The sequence below is a fragment of the Ovis aries genome, chromosome 17 (assembly GCF_016772045.2).
Source record: "Ovis aries strain OAR_USU_Benz2616 breed Rambouillet chromosome 17, ARS-UI_Ramb_v3.0, whole genome shotgun sequence".
NCBI lineage: Eukaryota > Metazoa > Chordata > Mammalia > Artiodactyla > Bovidae > Ovis > Ovis aries.
In genome coordinates, this window is record NC_056070.1 from 70,540,038 (window position 1) to 70,558,872 (window position 18,835).

Sequence of the window (18,835 nt, forward strand, 5' to 3'; positions counted from 1 at the left end):
TTCAAGGCCCATAATAATCAATTATATACATCATAATATAAACATTTTTAAAATCTTTATGAATGTAGTAGATTTTTTTCCAAGTACTTCATGTTTTAAACATCTTTTAAAGTTTCTTACATCAATCTTTTAAGGTAGGCACTGTGATTGTCTTAATTTTACAGAGTCAAATGGTCTGATTAAGTTCACAGTGATATTCAGTGGTAGAGCCAGGATTGGACCCTGGTGGTCTTACTCTAGACCTTGCGTTCCTCAGCTCTGTGACGAGGATGTAGATACTATTTTGTAAGAAATATAAAGACTGTACTCGAGTGTGCACTATGTTTCTATATATTCTAGTTAGAATTAGGAATTGTAGCTGACCACAGTTGAAATTGAGAGGGGCCTTGAATTGTATAAATAGGGTGGGAAGAATGCATTTTTCTACCAGTGAATGAAATACCTTTTTCTCACTCCAGCAGGGGAGAAGTGTCCCGATCTTCACTTACCTGTTCGTTGACTCTTTTACAGAAGATGGCAAGCAGGAAGACAGCTGCAATTGGAGGCCCAAGGTAGCTAGAAATAGATTCTATGTAATGGAACAGTTGTCCATTTTGAGCAACCTGTACTAAAGGGACCCACACAATGCTGATGGCAATTAAGAGAATGATAAATAACCTGGGAAGAAAATAGGATGATTTCAATATTAAACAAAAGCCTTATTGGTACTTGCATTATGTTTTGGATTCATTCTGAGGCCATTCAGCTCCTTGACCTCACATGGAGCCACACTGTGCCTAGCGATTATCTGTTAGTAAAATTCTAATAAAGCAATTGCTTATCTATAATTAGTCATAATGTCTTCAACAATGAGATTAAAAACTCAAATGTCAGCAATTGACTAATCTGTAAGGTGGTTTATGCGATATACCAATTGAAACTACAACACACTATTTCTATTAAGAAGCAATTATTTGCATGATAAAGAAAGCAGACTCCCATGGTGGCCTTTTATCCTAGCTTGAGAGAAACTAAGTCAGTTTGTATAGGTGGGAATTAAAACAGATATGCTGACTGAAGTGGCCAGAAATGCTAATTTGTGCGTTTTACTACTTGAGTACTTTGATAGTTAGAAAAAATCGGTTAAAATATTGAGAAACAGTAAAAACCTACTAGAGGCTCCTGGGGTCCAGGGATCATGACTGATTCACTCTTCTAAACTCCAGTTATGCTTGTTGTATAAGTAAACAAACAAGCAGTTTACTGGACTTTCTGTAAAAGGTTATCACTACTCTGTGCTCCCCTGGAATAGAGACCTGAAGATTGAGAGACGAGAGGGGCAAGCATCTGGGCAGGAGATCGAGGCACAAGTGTCTCATTTAATCTTTTCAAAACCTCTGCAACTTTGCAATAACTAAATGTGATAAACCATGGCAAGTCTGAGCATGGTGCCTAGAACACAGTATAAATTCAACAGATAACACCCACTATCCTAGTTGTTATCTTCATTGGAAAGCAAATCATACACCTCTCTTGCTCTTATCTTTGGCTGATTTCTAACATACGTGGAATGAAATCCAAAGTCTTGTTACGGCTTGAATGGCCCTGTGTGCCCTTACCTCCCTTTACCTCTCTGACTGTGTTTCCTGTCTCCCTCCCAGCTGCCCCTCATGTGCCAGCCTCACCCCTGTGGTCCTCACACGCGTGACACATGACTCTTGAAAGCATGCAGCACTTGCTGTTCTGTCCACACTGAGCCATGGGACTCACTCCTCTATCTCCTTCAGGGTTGTGCTCAAACGTGACACCCTCAAGGGAAGACTCCCTGAGCAACTGTCTTCAGTAGCCACCATCTTTAATCCTGTTTTGCTTTTCTACCTAACGTTTTTTGTTATCAGGTATAGAATGTGTGTGAGTGTGTGCGTGCACATACGCACACACGCACACACTCAGTCATGTCTGACTCTTTGCATCCTCAAGAACTGTAGCCCATCAGGCTCCTCTGTCCATGAGGCTTCCCAGGCAAGAATACTGGAGTGGTTTCCACTTCCTCCTCCAGGGGATCTTCCTGACCCAGGGGTCAAACTCATGTCCCTTGCGTCTCCTTCATTGGCAGGTGGATTCTTTACCACTGAGCCACCTGGGAAGCCAGGTATAAAATACATTTATTGTTTATCTTTCTCACAAGGGCATAAATCCCACAAGGCAGGAAACTGCTTGTCATATATATATCCTTTTTTCATATTTGTATTCTGAGATGTAGTAGACATTTAATAAGAGAGATAAAAAGAAAAGCTCATTAGCTGATCATTGAGACTTACTGTAGAATGAGGCCTAAGACTACATACCTCTTAGTGTGACCACCGCCTCTTGGGACCTGCTGAATTCTAGTCCAACACTGTCCCCACCACAAAAGCACAGGTGTCTTATTTTTCTTTCTTTCCTTTGTTCAGAGTCAAGATCTGAACCAAGTGAGCCCTTGGAATTTTCCCCTCAGATGCTTAATTTACGAAAGCAATTGTAACTGTATTCAGTAATGCATAATTGTTTAGATAGGTGGTCAGTTTCTCTTAACACCTCATTTGTTAATGAATGTAGTTGATAAACTTCTCTGTAGTAGTGTGTGGATGGTTTAGATACACATGGAAGCTTCTAGAGACAATGCGTTTAGTCTATCTGAGTAAGTGGGAAGTTTACACCCCCAGGGAAACATGGAAGGAGTATCAGGATGATGTGGTTGGGAGATGGTGTGAGGAGAGGAAGAAATAAGAAACAGAGGCCTTTGAAAGTCTGGACAAAGCAACTATTTCACTTAAAATAAGGCCCCCAATTTTGTAGCTAGAAAGATGAAGTTGAATTAAATGTCCTCTCATGTCTCTTCCAAATCTGTCTGCCAATGCAGGAGGTGCAGCAGACAAGGGTTAGAGCCCTGGGCCAGAAAGATCATCTGGAGTAGAAAGTGGCACCCACTCCAGTATTCTTGCCAGGGAAATCCCACGGATGGAGGAGCCTGGAGGGCTGCAGTCCATGGGGTCTCAAAGGAGTTGGACGCAACTTAGCGACTGAGCATGAAGGTCTCTTCCTCCTACTCTAGAATGCTATGGTTAGTTTCCTGAACCCAAAGTTGCGGAGGTTCTAGTTCATTTATCTGCCTTTTTTTCCCCTTTATTTTTAAAAATACTTATTTATTTGGTTGTACCCAGTCTTAGTTCCCCAACCAGGGATCAAACCCAGGCCCCCTGCATCGGGAGTGCAAAGTCTTAGCCACTAGACCACCAGGGAAGTCCCTATGTCTGCTTTTTTGCAGAGAAATTTTAGACAGAAACCAGGAGTGTCTCACCGTCCAACTATGAGGAGCTCTTTCTCAGATGCTCTCTTCCGGATCTTGGTGTACAGATCAATGGTGAAGAGGGCGCTGGCACTGTTGAAGATGGAGGTCAGGGAGCTCATGAGAGAGGCCAGCATGACTGACAGCATCAGGCCTCGCAGTCCTGGGGTGGGGAGAGGGTGCAGTCACTGGTTAGGAACTGAACACCATGGTCTACGAGGGCCTTGCCAAACCAGAGAGCTGTTCAAAGATGGAGTGTCACCTGGAACGTTCACTGACTGGCGTGCCTGTCGACATGGAGCATCATATGGTACTTCCTGCACATTTCCTGGTGACTTGAGTATAGTCCAGCATAGAATTTTGGTTGTGAATATAAACTTAGAGGCCATTTAAAAGAGAGGAAACCGGGTTCTGCCACCTTTCTTTGGGGAGGAATTCTTGGCTTCCTGAAGGTTAGGGAACTGGAGGGGGAAAAGCCTAGTGGGAGGTTCTCTTGAAGACATCTTGGGTGGGCAAAACAGGGTTTTGAAAAATTGCAGCAACTTCACCCTTCAGTTCCCTCTGCTTATTAGTGATGCCATGTAGGCTTCCCAAAGTGTGAAAGAGGGTGGATGGGGTCACCTGCGGGTCGTGCTCCCTTCCTCTTGACAATGCTCATGTGGGTCCGGGAGGAGAAAGGTCACAAAAGTGTCAGCCAACCTTCGATGAGCCTAAGGTACAGGACCACCTGGCCATGGCTAAGCTCCTTTCCCTGCTCACCGTCCAGTATCCTAATAGCTTCCTTATTTCACATAATGTGTGGTTTGTTTTTTATCTCACCAAACTGGAATGTGAATTTTAATAGGGGATTTTGTGCCTACTTCCTGATATTTTCTGAGCACAAGGCAATGTCCGGCACATAGTAGGCACTCAGTAAACAGTTGCAAATTAAATAGATTGAGGTATATTATTTGGGTACCACTGCTGTAAAGAAAGCAGAATGAATATTTAACCTCTAGTCCTCTGAACTTATAAGTTTATTGCTATGAAACTCTTTTATTGATAAATCAATCTTTTAAATGCCCCTGATTGCCTTGATAGTTTTGAATTCAGAGGAGTAAGGATTCTTCTAATAAGAAATTATATCTGGTTCATTTCTGTATCCCCCAGGCCAAGAACAGGGCTGGCAGCCTATGGAAGGTGTTCAAGAGAGGTTCAATGAAAACAACGGAATTAATGAAAGTAAGAATGATTAAGGATTATGCCATAACCCTTTCTCATGGCCCATCTGCAGACCTGGCCTCTGAGGCAGTCCCAGCACAAAGACTTATCAAGGTATGATTGATAGATATCAATTGTAGTATTAAGGTGTACAACGTGATGTGAAATGGTTACCACAGTCAGGCTAATTAACATACCCATCACTCACATGGTTACCATATCTGGTTTTGTGATGATTATACTTGAGATCTATTCTCTTAGTTTTAAGTAAGTATTAGTAATATATTATTATTAACTATAGTTAATATATATACATATATATAGTTAATATATATACATTAGGTCTCTAGAACTTATTCATCTTATAACAAAGTTTATACCCTTTGATCAACACTGTCCAATGACTGCCCCTCTCCACCCTAGCTGCTGACGATCACCCTCTACTCTCTGCTCCTTGGAGTTTGATTTCTTTAGATTCCACATATGAGTGATGTCATGTGGTATTTGTCTTCAGGTGCTTGACTTGCTTCACTCAGCATAATGTCCTCCAGCTTCCTCTATGTTGGTGTAAGTGGCAGGATTTCCTTCTTTCTTTTAAGGCTGAATGCATGTATGCATGCTTAATTGCTCAGAGGTGTCTGACTCTTTTTGACCCTATGGACTGTAGTCTGCCAGGCTCCTCTGTCTATGGGATTCTCCAGGGAAGAACTGGAGTGGGTTGCCATTTCCTCCTTCATGGGATCTTCCCGATCCAGGGCAAACTCATGTCTTCAGCATTGCAGGCAGATTCTTTACCACTGATCTGTTGGGGAAGCCCTACAGCTGAATACTCTTCACTTATCAACACCTCTCTCTCTCTCTCTAGTTCATCCATCCATCCGTCTCTACTGAGCTCCACATTTTCTCCAGCCAGTCCTCTGAGCATGGATGTTTTCTTACCATTGGGCATCAGTTCCATCACCAGCATTGGGTAAGCATAGTTGGAGCAGCCGACTTTAACTCCACAGTGCTTCACACATTCCGAAGGTACAACACAGGCCACCTTCTCTGAGTGGGGGCAGATTCAGAAAAGTGGGTTCAGCGAGTGGGGCCAAACAGGTAAGATCTACAACCACTGGACATAGAGACAACTTGTAACATCATGGGTGAGAGGACTTTCCATGCATGGAAATTAGAGATTCAACTTTGAACTCCACACTCGGAACCTGCTCCCCTTTTGCCCAGAATACGACCTCCTGAGTGTCTCATGCCTATAGCTCCCTGTGCACTGACCTACGGGCAGGGCTCTTCTCTGGGACGTGGCTGGGTGAGAGCAATACAGCAAACAGAGGGAGCTGCTCCATCCTCCAACAAAGCTGCAAGGGTGCAACTCCTCTGAGGAGCACAGAACTCGAGACAAAACCAACTGCACCCCTACTCCCACCCCCGGCACCCCACCCCCACCACAACACCCAGGAAGTTAGCCTTGTCTGACCACTTAGCCCGGTGTTTTACCACCTATGTCTAAGAAGAAGCATCACCTGTGCTGGTTGTTGGAGTGCCTTCCCCATGTGGGATGATATCTTACTTCACTGTGGCTTTTGCACGGTATCTTTTTTTTTCCCTTAAACAATGACGACAGATAGCAAAACTTGATTAAAAAACCCCCACCCAGAATGCTAATACCTTAGCACTTTAACTTCTTTCGTTTTTTTTCAATAGTCTTCTCTAATCCTTTTCCACCAAATATATATATATATAGCATTGCTATGGTAATTGTTGAGGTAATAGTTTGTAATCTGCTTTTTACATCTAACATAATAGCTTCAGCATTTTCCTGACTTTTGAGATAGTCTTCAGTCCCTTGTGCACAATTTTCTATGAAGAGGGATATAGTAATTTCTCTGAGCATTCTTTACTTGTTGGATATTTTCAACAACACTACAATGTTGCAGGAAGAAGAACAAAGAAACATTCTGACTTGCTGTGTAGGGGAGTCGTTCTAATGGGACACCACATCCCCAAGGACATACTTGAGATAAACATCATTTAAAAAATTCAAGACAAAAAAATAAGGGAGAGTGGGAACTGAAGCACAGGAATACCTACAAGGAGCTATTTATAGTAAAATGGATCATTTTGGGGGAAAAAAGGTGATTTTCTTTGTAACAAGATTTTAGCTAAATAAACTGATGCCCAGTTGAGAAAATCTGTTGTGGATTCAGGGTTATCTGATGGATTGCCCCACTAGAACCAGAGGCCTTGCTTAGCTGAATATATTTCCTGTACTCTTCGTAATAGAGGAAGAGTTGATTTTTCAAGGAAGATTTTCAACATTAGTAGCTACCTGCAGCTGGCTCAGAAGTTAAAGTACCCATACAACCCAATTCCAAAGCCCAGTCCAGTCTCCAACCATCTTGGAAGAACCGAGAAGTGACAGTGAATCTTGAAGACTTTCTCAGTCAAAGATGTCTTAGCCTCAACCATCACAGCTCACTCAGCTCACATTTTTCCAGTTTATCTCATCCCCCTGCATTATCCTGTAGACTAGCTTAAATCCAAGCCACTCATGAAAACAGGCTCGCAAGCTCAAATGTCTCCAAGGAGACAGGCGTACAGTGCAAAAGAAATACGAGAACAGAATGCCAAGTGTGCCAACATTTCCTGCTTCTAAGCCTCTGCGCAGGCTGTTCTCTCCACTTGGGATTCTGCTTTTACTGTCGTATGTAATGGGTTTTCTAGTTTATCAAAGTTTTTATATATCTTGAAACCACTACTCAGAATTCACATGTTAAAAAAAAAAAAAAAGGATCTATGGATTCAAGACTCACCTGTGAACAGGATGCGGCTGATCATCCCTGGCATCACCATGAGGAACATGGGCAGCAGCTTCAGGTACCCACACGTGATGCAGGCGGCCTTCACGTGTGACATGTTCTTGCCTGACAGGCAGCGCTGCACGATGACCTGCCAGGGAAACGTGATGTAGTTTGAGAAAACAGGAGGGTGACTTCAATGTAGGGGAGCGCCTCTCTTCAGAATTAATGTTACAGTGAAAAAGAGAGTCCTACTAGCGGAAAATAATGGGCTTCAGAGTAAAGTTGGAACTTGAATCCTTGCTCCTCTTACATGAGTATTTGACTTCTGTGAGTCTCAGTTTTTTCATCTCTAAGTAGGGATATCTCTTGTAGGGCATTCTGAATATTTGGTATGTTTGTAAGACTCTTGTTACCTGCTGCTATCAATACCTGCGGCTGCCTATCACTACTATTAAAACATGTTTACAGCTCCCAGGCTGCATTGCAACAAAGGCCACGTGCCCTTCCAGGTACAAAGCTGTCACTATTGATTTTTGCCACAAGTTGTGCCTTTGATATGTGTGTGCGTGCATGTGCTCAGCCCCTCAGCCATGTCTGACTCTTCGTGACCTCATGGACTGTAGCCCACCAGATGGAATTTTCCAGGCAAGACTACTGGAGCACTTTGCCATTTCCTACTCCAGGGGATCTTCCTGACCTAGGGATGGAAACTATCTCCAGCACTGGCAGGCAGATGGTTTACCACTGTGTCACCTGGCAAGTCTTTGATATTTTACCAAGTATGCGACTAAATAAGTCACATACTCATTAGTTTCTCTCTACTATTGTTAGGCAATTATCCCGAAGTGAAAGCAAGCTCATGGACACAGAAACACCAGAGTCAGGCAGCCATCAGAATAGAATTCTGAGATATTCATCTCTAGATTTCTTCAGACCACATTGAGTTATGAATCAAACATGATGGTCCTGGGAAAATGAATGCATATAATTTCATAATTCCTAATTAAGTTATACAATATCTTGGCTAATAAATTTCCTAGCAAAGCAGAACTTCTAACCATAATAACATTTTGATGTCACTCTTTCTTCTCAAGGAATGTTGTATAACAAAGATGTCTTTTTCTGATTAACTGTCTTTGGGGAGACAGATCTGTTAGGGACAGTGGTGGTGTTATTTAGTGCTGAGGGGGCAAGAGATATTTTTGGACAAAGGCCTAGAAGCTAATGGTTGGAGGGGCAACACAAATTACAGGTGAGGAGAGAACCCCTGTCAGCAGCTAAGCACGTTCAGCCCCTACATCTAAGAAGGATGTGAGGTCACTTATAGGAAGTAAGTCAGTTAGTCAGAGGCAAAATATAAGTAATAAAGATGGTTCCACAAATCAGTGGTGTAAGGATGCATTCTTTGATAGATATGTTGAGGAAATCAGTTTACTATACAGAGAAAAAGAGATCTGACACTAACATCATGTATGGCCATTGATTTAAAGTAGTTAAAATTGTGAAATTGTAAGTTTAAGTTGACAGAGACTATTTAGGAAGAAGAAAACTTCAAAAAAAAAAAACCCACCAAAAGAAAAACAAACTCATTTGCTATAAAAAGGAGCACGCAGAAAACAAAAAAATAAGATCTTAGAAGCTTTAAATACAAAGGCAGAAAAACTGGAGGATAAAATTAAGAAAGTCTCCTATGAAGTAGAGCAAAAGACCAAGAGACGGATGATGGAGAGAAGAAGTAAAACACTAGAGAACCAGCTGAGGAAGACCAGCATCCAAAAGTAGAGTTCCAGATACAAGAAAACAAAATGGAAGGCAGCAAAGAAAGAATCTCCCCAAATTATTCAAGACATCAGTTACCTGATCAAAGAAGTTCACAGCAGCCTGTCGTAACGGATAAAAATAAATCCACACACAATAGTACATCGAGGTGAAATTTCAAAATATTGAGGCCAAAGGAAAGGCAAGTTTCCAGAGAGAAAAACCAGTTGCTCAGTCACTCAGTCACGTCTGACTCTTTGTGACTCCATGGACTGCAGCACACCAGGCCTCCCTGTCCCTCACTAACTCCTGGAGTTTGCCCAAGTTCATGTCCATTGAATTGGTGATGCCATCCAACCATCTCATACTCTATCACCCGCTTCTACTTCTGCCTTCAATTTTTCCCCCAGCAGAGTCACACCCAAAAGATCAAGAATATCTTCAGGCTTCTCACCTGTGATGGTGGAAGTCAAAATACAATGGGTCTATGACTCTGGGAAGATTATTCAGCCTACAAACGTGCACACAGCCAGCGATCAATTTCCTAAGAGTTGGAGTGAAGACATTTTGAAACACGCAGAGTCACAGCAAATGTATCTCCCTTCTTTCTCAGCAACTAACTGGATAATTCATTGCCTCAAAAAGTAGGATGAAACAAAGAAAGATGATGATGTAGAATATTGGAAATAGGAAATACAAGCCAAGAATGAAGCAAAGGGCATGTCAAATATGGTGGTGAAGGGAGTTCTGAGTTAGGAGGAGCACCAACTTCAGTGGACAGCCCAAGAGTTGGTGAGAGATGAAAGGCTCCAAGAGAAAACGAGGAGCTCATAGAAGACTTGATGTGCTTGCAAGAATTGAGAGGAGATTTAGGCAATTTGCAGAGGGTTTGTTATTGGATGGGTAATACTCACCAAGAAAATGTAAAACCAAAGTATTTAGAGTTATTCATTTTAGGGAAAAGAAAAAGCTAAAGAAAAATCAATCAGAGAATATTATGTAGCTCGGTTGTGAGTTACACTTATGTAGTCACAAAAATTGCTGCATTGAAGGCGCAGCTCGCCAAAATTGTGAGCTGGATCTGTCAGGAAGATGAATGAACAGGAGGTGTGCCTGTAGGGAAATGAGAGTGGAAAACTGAAAAAGCTTAACTCTCAACTCTCTTTATGGGAAGCCAATAGAAAACTCTAAAACTGGAAAACTAAGGAGGGAGCAATACAAGGATTTATTTGAATCTCCTGGGAATCAGGTTTATGAGAAAATTCTGATTCAGTGGGTCTGGGTAGCATCTAAGAGCATTTATTTCTAATGAACTCTAAGGTAATATCCATGCCAGTTGTTCACAAACTATACAGTGAGTATAGGATTTAGAGAATAAAAATACATACCAAAATACTTAACTGAGGGAGCTGAAATTGTTTGCCTTTGGGAGACAAGAAATAGGTAGAAAGTTGGACACCAGACAGCTATTTTTCATAACAGTATTAGTCACTCAGTGGGGTCCATGGCCTGCCAGGCTCCTCTATCCATGGAATTCTCCAAGCAAGGATACTGGAGTGGGTTGTTATGCCCTTCTCCAGGAGTTCTTTCTGACCTAGGGATTGAACCCCGGTCTCCTGCTTTTCAGGCAGACTCTTTACCATCTGAGGTACCAGGAAAGAGTCCATTTTTTTTTTCATTTTTCATAACAAGCATCATATTAATAGAAGTGTTTGGCTCTTTAAATGATGTATGTGTGTGTATGAAATAGAAACTAGATGTTTTTCTATGAGTAGAAAAAGAATAACATAAACGTATTCATGCATCTCACACACACACCCACAGAGTTTACCTGATCTGTACACCAATACCACACAGCTACAACGGTCATTCCAAATATTGTTCCTGGCCATGGAATATCCCCACTGACAGCATCTCGAAAAATATGGAAGGAGTCTCCCCGAGGTGTGTAACACTTGGATTTGATTGTCAGTTTGTCCCCCTCCACTATGGCTGGGATGGCATTCATGTACTTCTCTGTAAAATTCTCATAGCCTCCGACTTCAGCAAAAGCTGAAAAGGAATTGGATAAAATGAAATTTCTGTCAAATCTTAGATATCTAAAGTGTTCATAACCACTCCTTTGTCGTGGAGGTACTCAAACACTTCCAATCAGACTATGTGTGGTGAGGGGAAATAGGGAAACTTACCCCACTGGGAGGGTCTGGAAAAGCTAGTCAGGTATAGGAAAGAACCACAATGGATGGAAACCTTAGAAAGATAAGCCCAGACATTTGGGACAACTTATAAAGGTTCAGATGACACAAAATTCATCAGAATAGATTTTAGAGTGGTAGATATTACAATCCTACATTTGTAGAGTTGAGTGTGACAGTTTGCTTTATTTATTATTTAACTTAGCACTAACACGTTTGTGTGCACCAAATACTGTGGTGGGATTATGTGCAAAATGAATGTGCAAGGCAGAAACTCAACCTAATGGAAGATGCAGACAATACAAGGAAATTGTTCTGATAAGGGAAATATGGTTTGTAGCAAAAATACATGGAGGACGTAGGAGGTGAGAGTCTACCCATAAGGATAGGATAAGTGAGTCTTAGAGAAGCTGACGCCAGGGTGTACACCGCTGAGGCCAGAAACCAAAGGGGCATGAGCGAGAATAACAGAAATTCTGGCTAAGTAGCAAGTTCACAAGGAATTGGTAGTAGCAGATGCTTCAGGAGTAGCGTCGTACAATAGAGCTTCCTACAGTGATGGAACTGTTACGTATCTGTGCTGTCCAGTGTGGTAACTACTGGCCACATATTGGGGCTTCCCTAATGGCTCAGTGGGTAAAGAATCTGCAATGCAGGAGACACAGGAGATGTGGGTTTGATCCCTGGGTTGGGAAGATCCCCTGGAGGAGGAAAATGGCAATCCCCTCCAGTATTTTTGCCTGAAAAATCCCACAGACAGAGGAGCTTGGTGGGCTACAGTCCATGGGGTCACAAAGAGCTGGACATGACTGAGCAACCAAGTGCAGGACATTGCCATATATAGAGTGCTTGAAATATGACTAAGCAAGTGAGGAGCTGAATTTGTAGTTAGCTTAAATTTAATAGCCACATGTGTTTAATGGCAACCGTGTTCTGACAAAATCATCAACCATCATTATGAATTTGTTGTCTCTGTGGTTCTATCAGTTTTTGCCTCATATCTTTGAGCTCTGATTAGGTGCCTGCGTGTTCAGGAATGTTGCATTTGGTGCAACTTGAGTGGGTGTTGGAGCAGGGTGAGTGCTGGACAAGGAGGGGATGAAAAGGCATTTGTTTTCACCCTATATCCTTTTTACTTTATGCATGGATTTTCTATGCAAACAAAAACAAAAACTATAATAAAAGATGCCAAATATTAGCAAGCTGTAAATCAGATTCTTCAATAGTAATCTGGCATGACTTAAAAGAATGAATAACAGATGGTACTAATAAATGAGAGTCACAAAGGAAAATAGAAACTATATTTGTTACTTATATAAAAATAGAGTAAGGCATATACTTTAATAATTCCCATCAGTCATAATTAAGTTAATATTCAGTTACCTAAAATTTTCCTAATATTTAATCCTTCATTTAATGAGGATTTTATGTAAATGAAAGGTTTCGGTGCATTGGATCCAATGCACCAATATTTTCATAAAATGTCAATTCAGTGGTACCAATTTTGTCCATTCTGAACACAAGGATATTAAGATTAAACAAAATAATTTATTTAAGCAATAGTTTTTCAAAGGAGGTAAAAGTGAAAAGTGAAAGTGAAGTCACTCAGTCATGTCCGACTCTTTGCGACCCCATGGACTATACCCTGCTAGGCTCCTCCATCCATGGAATTTTCCAGGCAAGAATATTGGAGTGGGTTGTCATTTCTTTCTCCAGGGGATCTTCCCCACCCAGGGATCGAACCCAGGTCTCCTGCACTGCGGGCAAACTCTTTACTGTCTGAGCTACCAGGGGGCCCCAAAGGAGGCAAAGTTCTCCTTTACTTCTTCATGCCGAGATAGTACAGTAAGGAAGAAGTTCGCAGACACTCCTTTCTGTGCAAGGAGTACGCGAAAGAAAGAAGTTGGCAGAATTATACTAATGATTGGAAAATGTGACCAAACAGAAGGGAGGCAGCGGTCAAGAGCAGTCAGACTGAACAGATGCAAGTCCCAGGATTTCTGACCCCAGGGCAGTGCTCATACCGTTATCACTTACCAAACCCCATGAGAATAAAAGAACCTATCAGCATGATGGCCGTTTGGAGGGTGTCTGTGTAAATAACTGAGGCCAAGCCCCCTGTGAAGAGGAAGAAAGGAATCAGGACATTTCACTCATGCGTCCTCATCTATCCGCTGTCACCTCTGTGTTCTCGTCTACCCAAACTCTAGAAATAACTCAGCAAAAAACATATCAAATGCTCCTGGATGGACCACAAGCCCCTCTCGGCGTTTTTGTCCCCTTAGTATTTATGCCTCTCATTGGTCCTCTTGCCTCCCTTGCCTTGACTCAGTTTCTCTGAGTTAGAGTGGAGGTCCACCTTTGTGTGAATTTTTGAATATTAAATAGAGATAAAGGCAAAGTTTTAATACCACAGATTTTCCCTCACTGATCCCTCAGTGTGCTCCATTTAGCACAATTACACTCGCTCTCTAAAAACTGGGCAAGGCCATTTTTGCTCTCCTGTTGGAACGTATTATTGTTTCGTTAGTCGAGAACCAGATACACTTGATGAGCTGTGTTTCGCTGCAGTGTTGTTCGAACAACACAAACTTCCCTTTCAGCTCTGGGCTCACAGAATCTCAGTTAATGAGATACTCCCTATGGGAGGGAATCAAGATGGATATTGAAAATAGGAGATTTATGCCCTTATCTGTTACTTATTCTGAGACATGTACTTGTTGTATAAAAATGGCTTCAGGACTGTCTTTATTGTCCCAGCTATACTTTTTCTTTGTTTTACCAATTGAGCTGGTGTGGTTTGATTTTCGTGTTAGTATGCGTGAGGGACAACCCTGGTGTATCTGGCTCATGAAAGCCTGCTTGACCTATTTACCACACCTTCCCTCCCACAGCCAACCCACTGCTCCAGTTTTCCTTTCCTGATTCTGCAGCTCACGGTCCCATCACTGTGCCCTGGCATGTATTCACTTGGGCCCTGCCTTGGTGTTGCCAGTCTCGGGTCTGAGCCACTATTTCATCCAGACCTCCCATGTGTATGTTACGCTGGATTCCAAATGCTGATCTGCGTACCAGACACATAGCTGAGCCAAGTTACCATTTTCCCATCCCACTTACCACGTCATCAGAAGCTCACACCTCATACTGAAGATTCTGTTTTCTTTGCTCTAGTTATGTTTCTTCACCCGTGCGTGACTCTCACAATGGAAATAAAAGGGTTTCCTCACGTGGGAGTGACGATGCTAATGGCAGCGTGGGGCGAGGTCAGCAGAAAATAGCATGGGCTCACCAGTGATTGTGTAAATAGCAGTGAGAGCCAAGAGGATGAAGATCGCCAGGTATAGGTCCAATCCCAAGGCCAGGGTGATGAATATGGCTCCAGAAAATATGTCTGACTAGAGAGAGAACAGACAGGGTGGAAAGGAAACACGCCGTGCATCACTCAGCTCTTCACCAATGCCTTCCCACGAATATCTGATGCTCCCTGGTGGCCTAGCGGTTAGGATTCAGTGCTCTTCCAGCCTCGGCCCAGGTTCAATTCCCAGTCAGGAAAAGCCTTTCTTTTCTCTCTGCTTGCCATCTGCCAACAACCCTAGTGAGACCATACCATCCTTTGGGGCTTACCAGGTAGTGCTAGAAGAAAAGAACCTGCCTGCCAATGCAGGAGACATAAGAGATGGCAGTTCTATCCCCAGGCTGGGAAGGTCCCCTGGAAAAGGGCGTGGTCACCCACTGCAATATTCTTGCCTGGAGAATCCCAGGGACAGAGGAGCCTGGTGGGCTACAGTCCATGGAGGCATGAAAGAGTCAGACATAACTGAACACTCTTGGACCCTACACATTACTGGAGGTTGAGAACCAGTGAACAATATGATCTTTTTAAAACTTGGGGCAGGGGAAGGCTGTGAAAGTCGTTGATCTGTTTAATAAGTAACCAGGACAGAAGCTGTTATCATTGTGTGATAGTACACAAAATGTCGTGTCTAGGATTACTGATACCACTTAAGACATAGCCTGTAGCTAAGGATGGACTCCTACTACCGGCTCTTCCCAGCTGACCAAGCCAGACCGCTCACAGTCACACACATGCTCTGGGCCTCTGTGCTGCCCCATTCAGCTCCCCAGCCTTCCGCCCACTCCCCACCAGCAGGAACCAACCACCTCAGGAGGCTGCCTCCCTTGGGGGCTGCCTTTGGTGCCTGTCATTCTGCTCCAGCACCTTGTTCATACTCTAGCATCATTAAGCTCTAGATGTCAGAGCCAGAAGAGAATGGAGACCACCAGCTCCCACAGAGGAGCGTGTAAGCATGAAGCCCCGGACACCTGCAGGCTCCTCTGCCTCCCCTGGGCTCTCCTCACCTTCCTGTCCTGGGACTTGAGCGCTCCCAGCCCTCACCAGTGAGGATGACCTCCAATTCCCCCCAGCACTGACTGCCATCCTCTCTCCTGGCCTGCGGCATATCTCCTGTACTTATCCACACACTCGAGTCCAGCTCTTAGTTTACTATATTTGCATATAATGTCATAAAGTGCTATTTCACGTGTAAAATTCTAATGCCCTTAACGACGTGGTGAACTGCTAGTGAACAGGAATCTTATTCCCCTAACATGGAGCCCAGCAATTTACAATAAGTACTGGGAAATGCTCACGTTACATTAGGAAGGCTTGGGTCATCTAATCAAAGCAGCTGGTTTATTTCCAATTATTATTTGGCTCAACAGAGGATCAATAAGCAGAGTGAACTTCTGCTCTAGTGAACTGCCTGGACTATAAACTTGCACGAGATTATGTCCTTAGTCACTGATACATGAGGAGATTTTTCTTTGATTTCTACATGTACTGCTGAATCTTCAAATTTCTTCTTTCCTCAATAATTATCTCCAAGAGACTTAACTTAAAAAAAAAAAAAAAACCTTTAGAATTCTTTAACACTTGTTTGGGACATTCGTTTCGTACAGGTATCTCAGATAAAATAGGGTTAAGCATAGTCAGTTTAATAATACAAAACACTTTCCCTTCCGGTCTTCCCGTTAGATAGTCAAGCTGAAAAGGAAAATGTAAACCTAGAGTGGCCTTGACAATGCGAATGAAAAGGTTATTGTGCAGGGGGAGGTGGGAGCTAGAGAGCCTTACATCTGCTACTGAACTGCTGTGCTATTGAATGAGACTTTCTGCTCCTTCTGTACATCCGCCATGTTTCTCATAGTCTCAATGAAAGGATGGGTTTATACTCTGGAGGCTCCTGTGACTCAGAATTCTTTTACTCTATGAATGCAGGGTTTCTGAAGCTCCTTTTTTTTTTTTTGGCAGAAACTCTTGGTAGAAAGACCCCCTGGTGGCTCAGATTGTAAAGAATCTGCCTGCAGTGCAGGAGACCTGGGTTTGATCCTTGGGTTGGGAAGATCCCCTGGAGAAGGGGAATTGCTACCCACTGCAGAATTCTTGCCTGGAGAATTCCATGGACAGAGGAGCCTGCTGGGCTATGGTCCATGGGGTCACAAAGAGTCAGACACAACTGAGTGATTAACATGTTCAGAGAGACCCCAAGTAGTTTTAGAACATCCATATGTGGCCTGACCCATAAAGTTCTCTGATCTTAGCACTCTTGTCCCTCATGAAGCTGCAACACCAGGAGGGCACTGAACTCACTGAGATCCTCAGAGCCACACAGATGAACAGGGAGAGGATGGAGAGGTAGACCTGGAGCCGCTTCCCACCAAACCGCTTCCTCAGGTATTCCGGCATAGTCGTCACCTGCAAGACAGACACCAGCAGGGATTCATCTTCAGGGCCCCATACGTTCAGTTGATCCAACATGGATCAAGCCTCTGTGGACAGGTAACTGCGTGTGGCAGTCACCCTTGAGGGGGTATCACCCCCAAAGTGGGGAGACATGAGTGAGAAGGCACAGCCCCTGGGGAAACTGTGAGTCTGGGATGAACATGGGCCTTGGACTCAGCATTCTTGGGATCTGTTCCCAGATTGTGACCTTTGGCAAATGACAATCTCTCTGAACCTTTGTTTTCTCACCTGTAATGTGGGGCTTTAATATGGAAGTAAGTGTAAAATACCTACCACAACACCAAATGAATGGTGACGCTCAAGAGGTAATATTTATTATTTTCACTGACAATGTTGCAGTCTAGCAAAAACAACATAAATGATCGACTGCAATTATGGTTACATGATAAATAGATAATTGAATAAATTGCTAATATACTTCTGTATGTACATTCATATGATTATCTTTATTGAAAAGAAGAGTTACATTAAATCCTATATAGACAAAAGGCTGACGTTATCATTACTGAAATATTAGATCAGCTGTGTGATCAGCTTAAAGGGTACATTTTTCTGGTTTCTTTATAGCAGAACAAGCTCATGGTTTCATCTCCTCCAATATAAAAGAATCTTAAATAAACATTTACATAATATTAGCAAAAGCAAGAAGGGGAACTCTTGGGGCTCAGAAACTGTGCAGAACCACCTCAAGGATGGTAAGCCATGTCTAAGAACACATGCATGAGTTATGTGCTGTGGATCCTTGCACCAAAGAGAGCAGAGCTTGCTCAAGCCTGGAATCAGAAGGGACTCAGGATGAGCAAAGGACTATACAGTGACATGCAGAGGCAGTAGACAGTAAAGCTTGGTTCCCTGGAGCCCCATCCCAGGAATTATCCCAGGACACAGCACCCCTCAGCTGCAGGAGTAAGTATGGCAGTTAGGCTCCAAGAGGCACAGCAGTGCCCCAGTTGGTTGGCAACAAGCAAGTTGAAGGGGAGCCACCAGAGCACGGTACTTCCTGCTGCTGCTGCTGCTAAGTCGCGTCAGGCGTGTCTGACTCTGTGCGACCCCATAGACGGAAGCCCACCAGGCTCCTCCATCCCTGGGATTCTCCAGGCAAGAACACTGGAGTGGGTTGCCATTTCCTTCTCCAATGCATGGAAGTGAAAAGTGAAAGGGAAGTCGCTCGGTCGTGTCCAACTCTTAGCGACCCCATGGACTGCAGCCTACCATGCTCCTCCATCCATGGGATTTTCCAGTCAAGAGTACTGGAGTGGAGTGCCATTGCCTTCTCCGATGGTACTTCCTACCCCTCATTTTAAAAAAAGCTGCCTTCCAAACATCAGAATAACAAAAATTAGAATAAAGGAAAATATTATGTATTGGTAAGAATGTCGGAAAAATGGAATCTCCACAACAGTGATCAGCAAGAGGATAGGTGACTGCAGCCATTTTTAAGAGCAATCCTGCAGTGCTTCGTGGTCTTTTCTAAATTTTTAAAAATTCTTTTATGATTTGCATTATTTTTTGGCTGTGCTAGGTATGTGTTGCGGCTTGCGGGCTTTCTCTAGTTGCAGCAAATGGGGCCCGCTCCTTGTTGGCGGTGCGTGGACTTCTCATTGCAGTGGCTTTTTCTTGTCTCAGAGCACAGGCTCTAGGAGCTGGTTTCAGTAGTTTTGTGGGCGGCACGTGGCCTCAGTAGTGTGGCACACGGGCTGAGTTGTCCAGCGACGTGTGGGATTTTCCTGGGCCAGGGATCAAACCCACGTCTCTTGCACTGGCAGGCAGATTC

The 18,835-nt window shown here is 43.2% G+C and overlaps 1 protein-coding gene across 1 annotated transcript in view; it reads right to left on the reverse strand.

Annotated features, from left to right (window-relative positions):
- The window catches only part of LOC101117536 (solute carrier family 5 member 4), a 30,208-nt gene that overhangs the window by 2,232 nt on the left and 9,141 nt on the right, over nucleotides 1-18,835 (reverse strand). Inside the window, 8 exon segments of the mRNA XM_027980289.3 lie at nucleotides 489-657; nucleotides 3,320-3,470; nucleotides 5,447-5,554; nucleotides 7,318-7,453; nucleotides 10,895-11,115; nucleotides 13,296-13,376; nucleotides 14,548-14,653; nucleotides 16,909-17,013. Coding sequence (XP_027836090.2) covers nucleotides 489-657; nucleotides 3,320-3,470; nucleotides 5,447-5,554; nucleotides 7,318-7,453; nucleotides 10,895-11,115; nucleotides 13,296-13,376; nucleotides 14,548-14,653; nucleotides 16,909-17,013 — 1,077 coding nt within the window.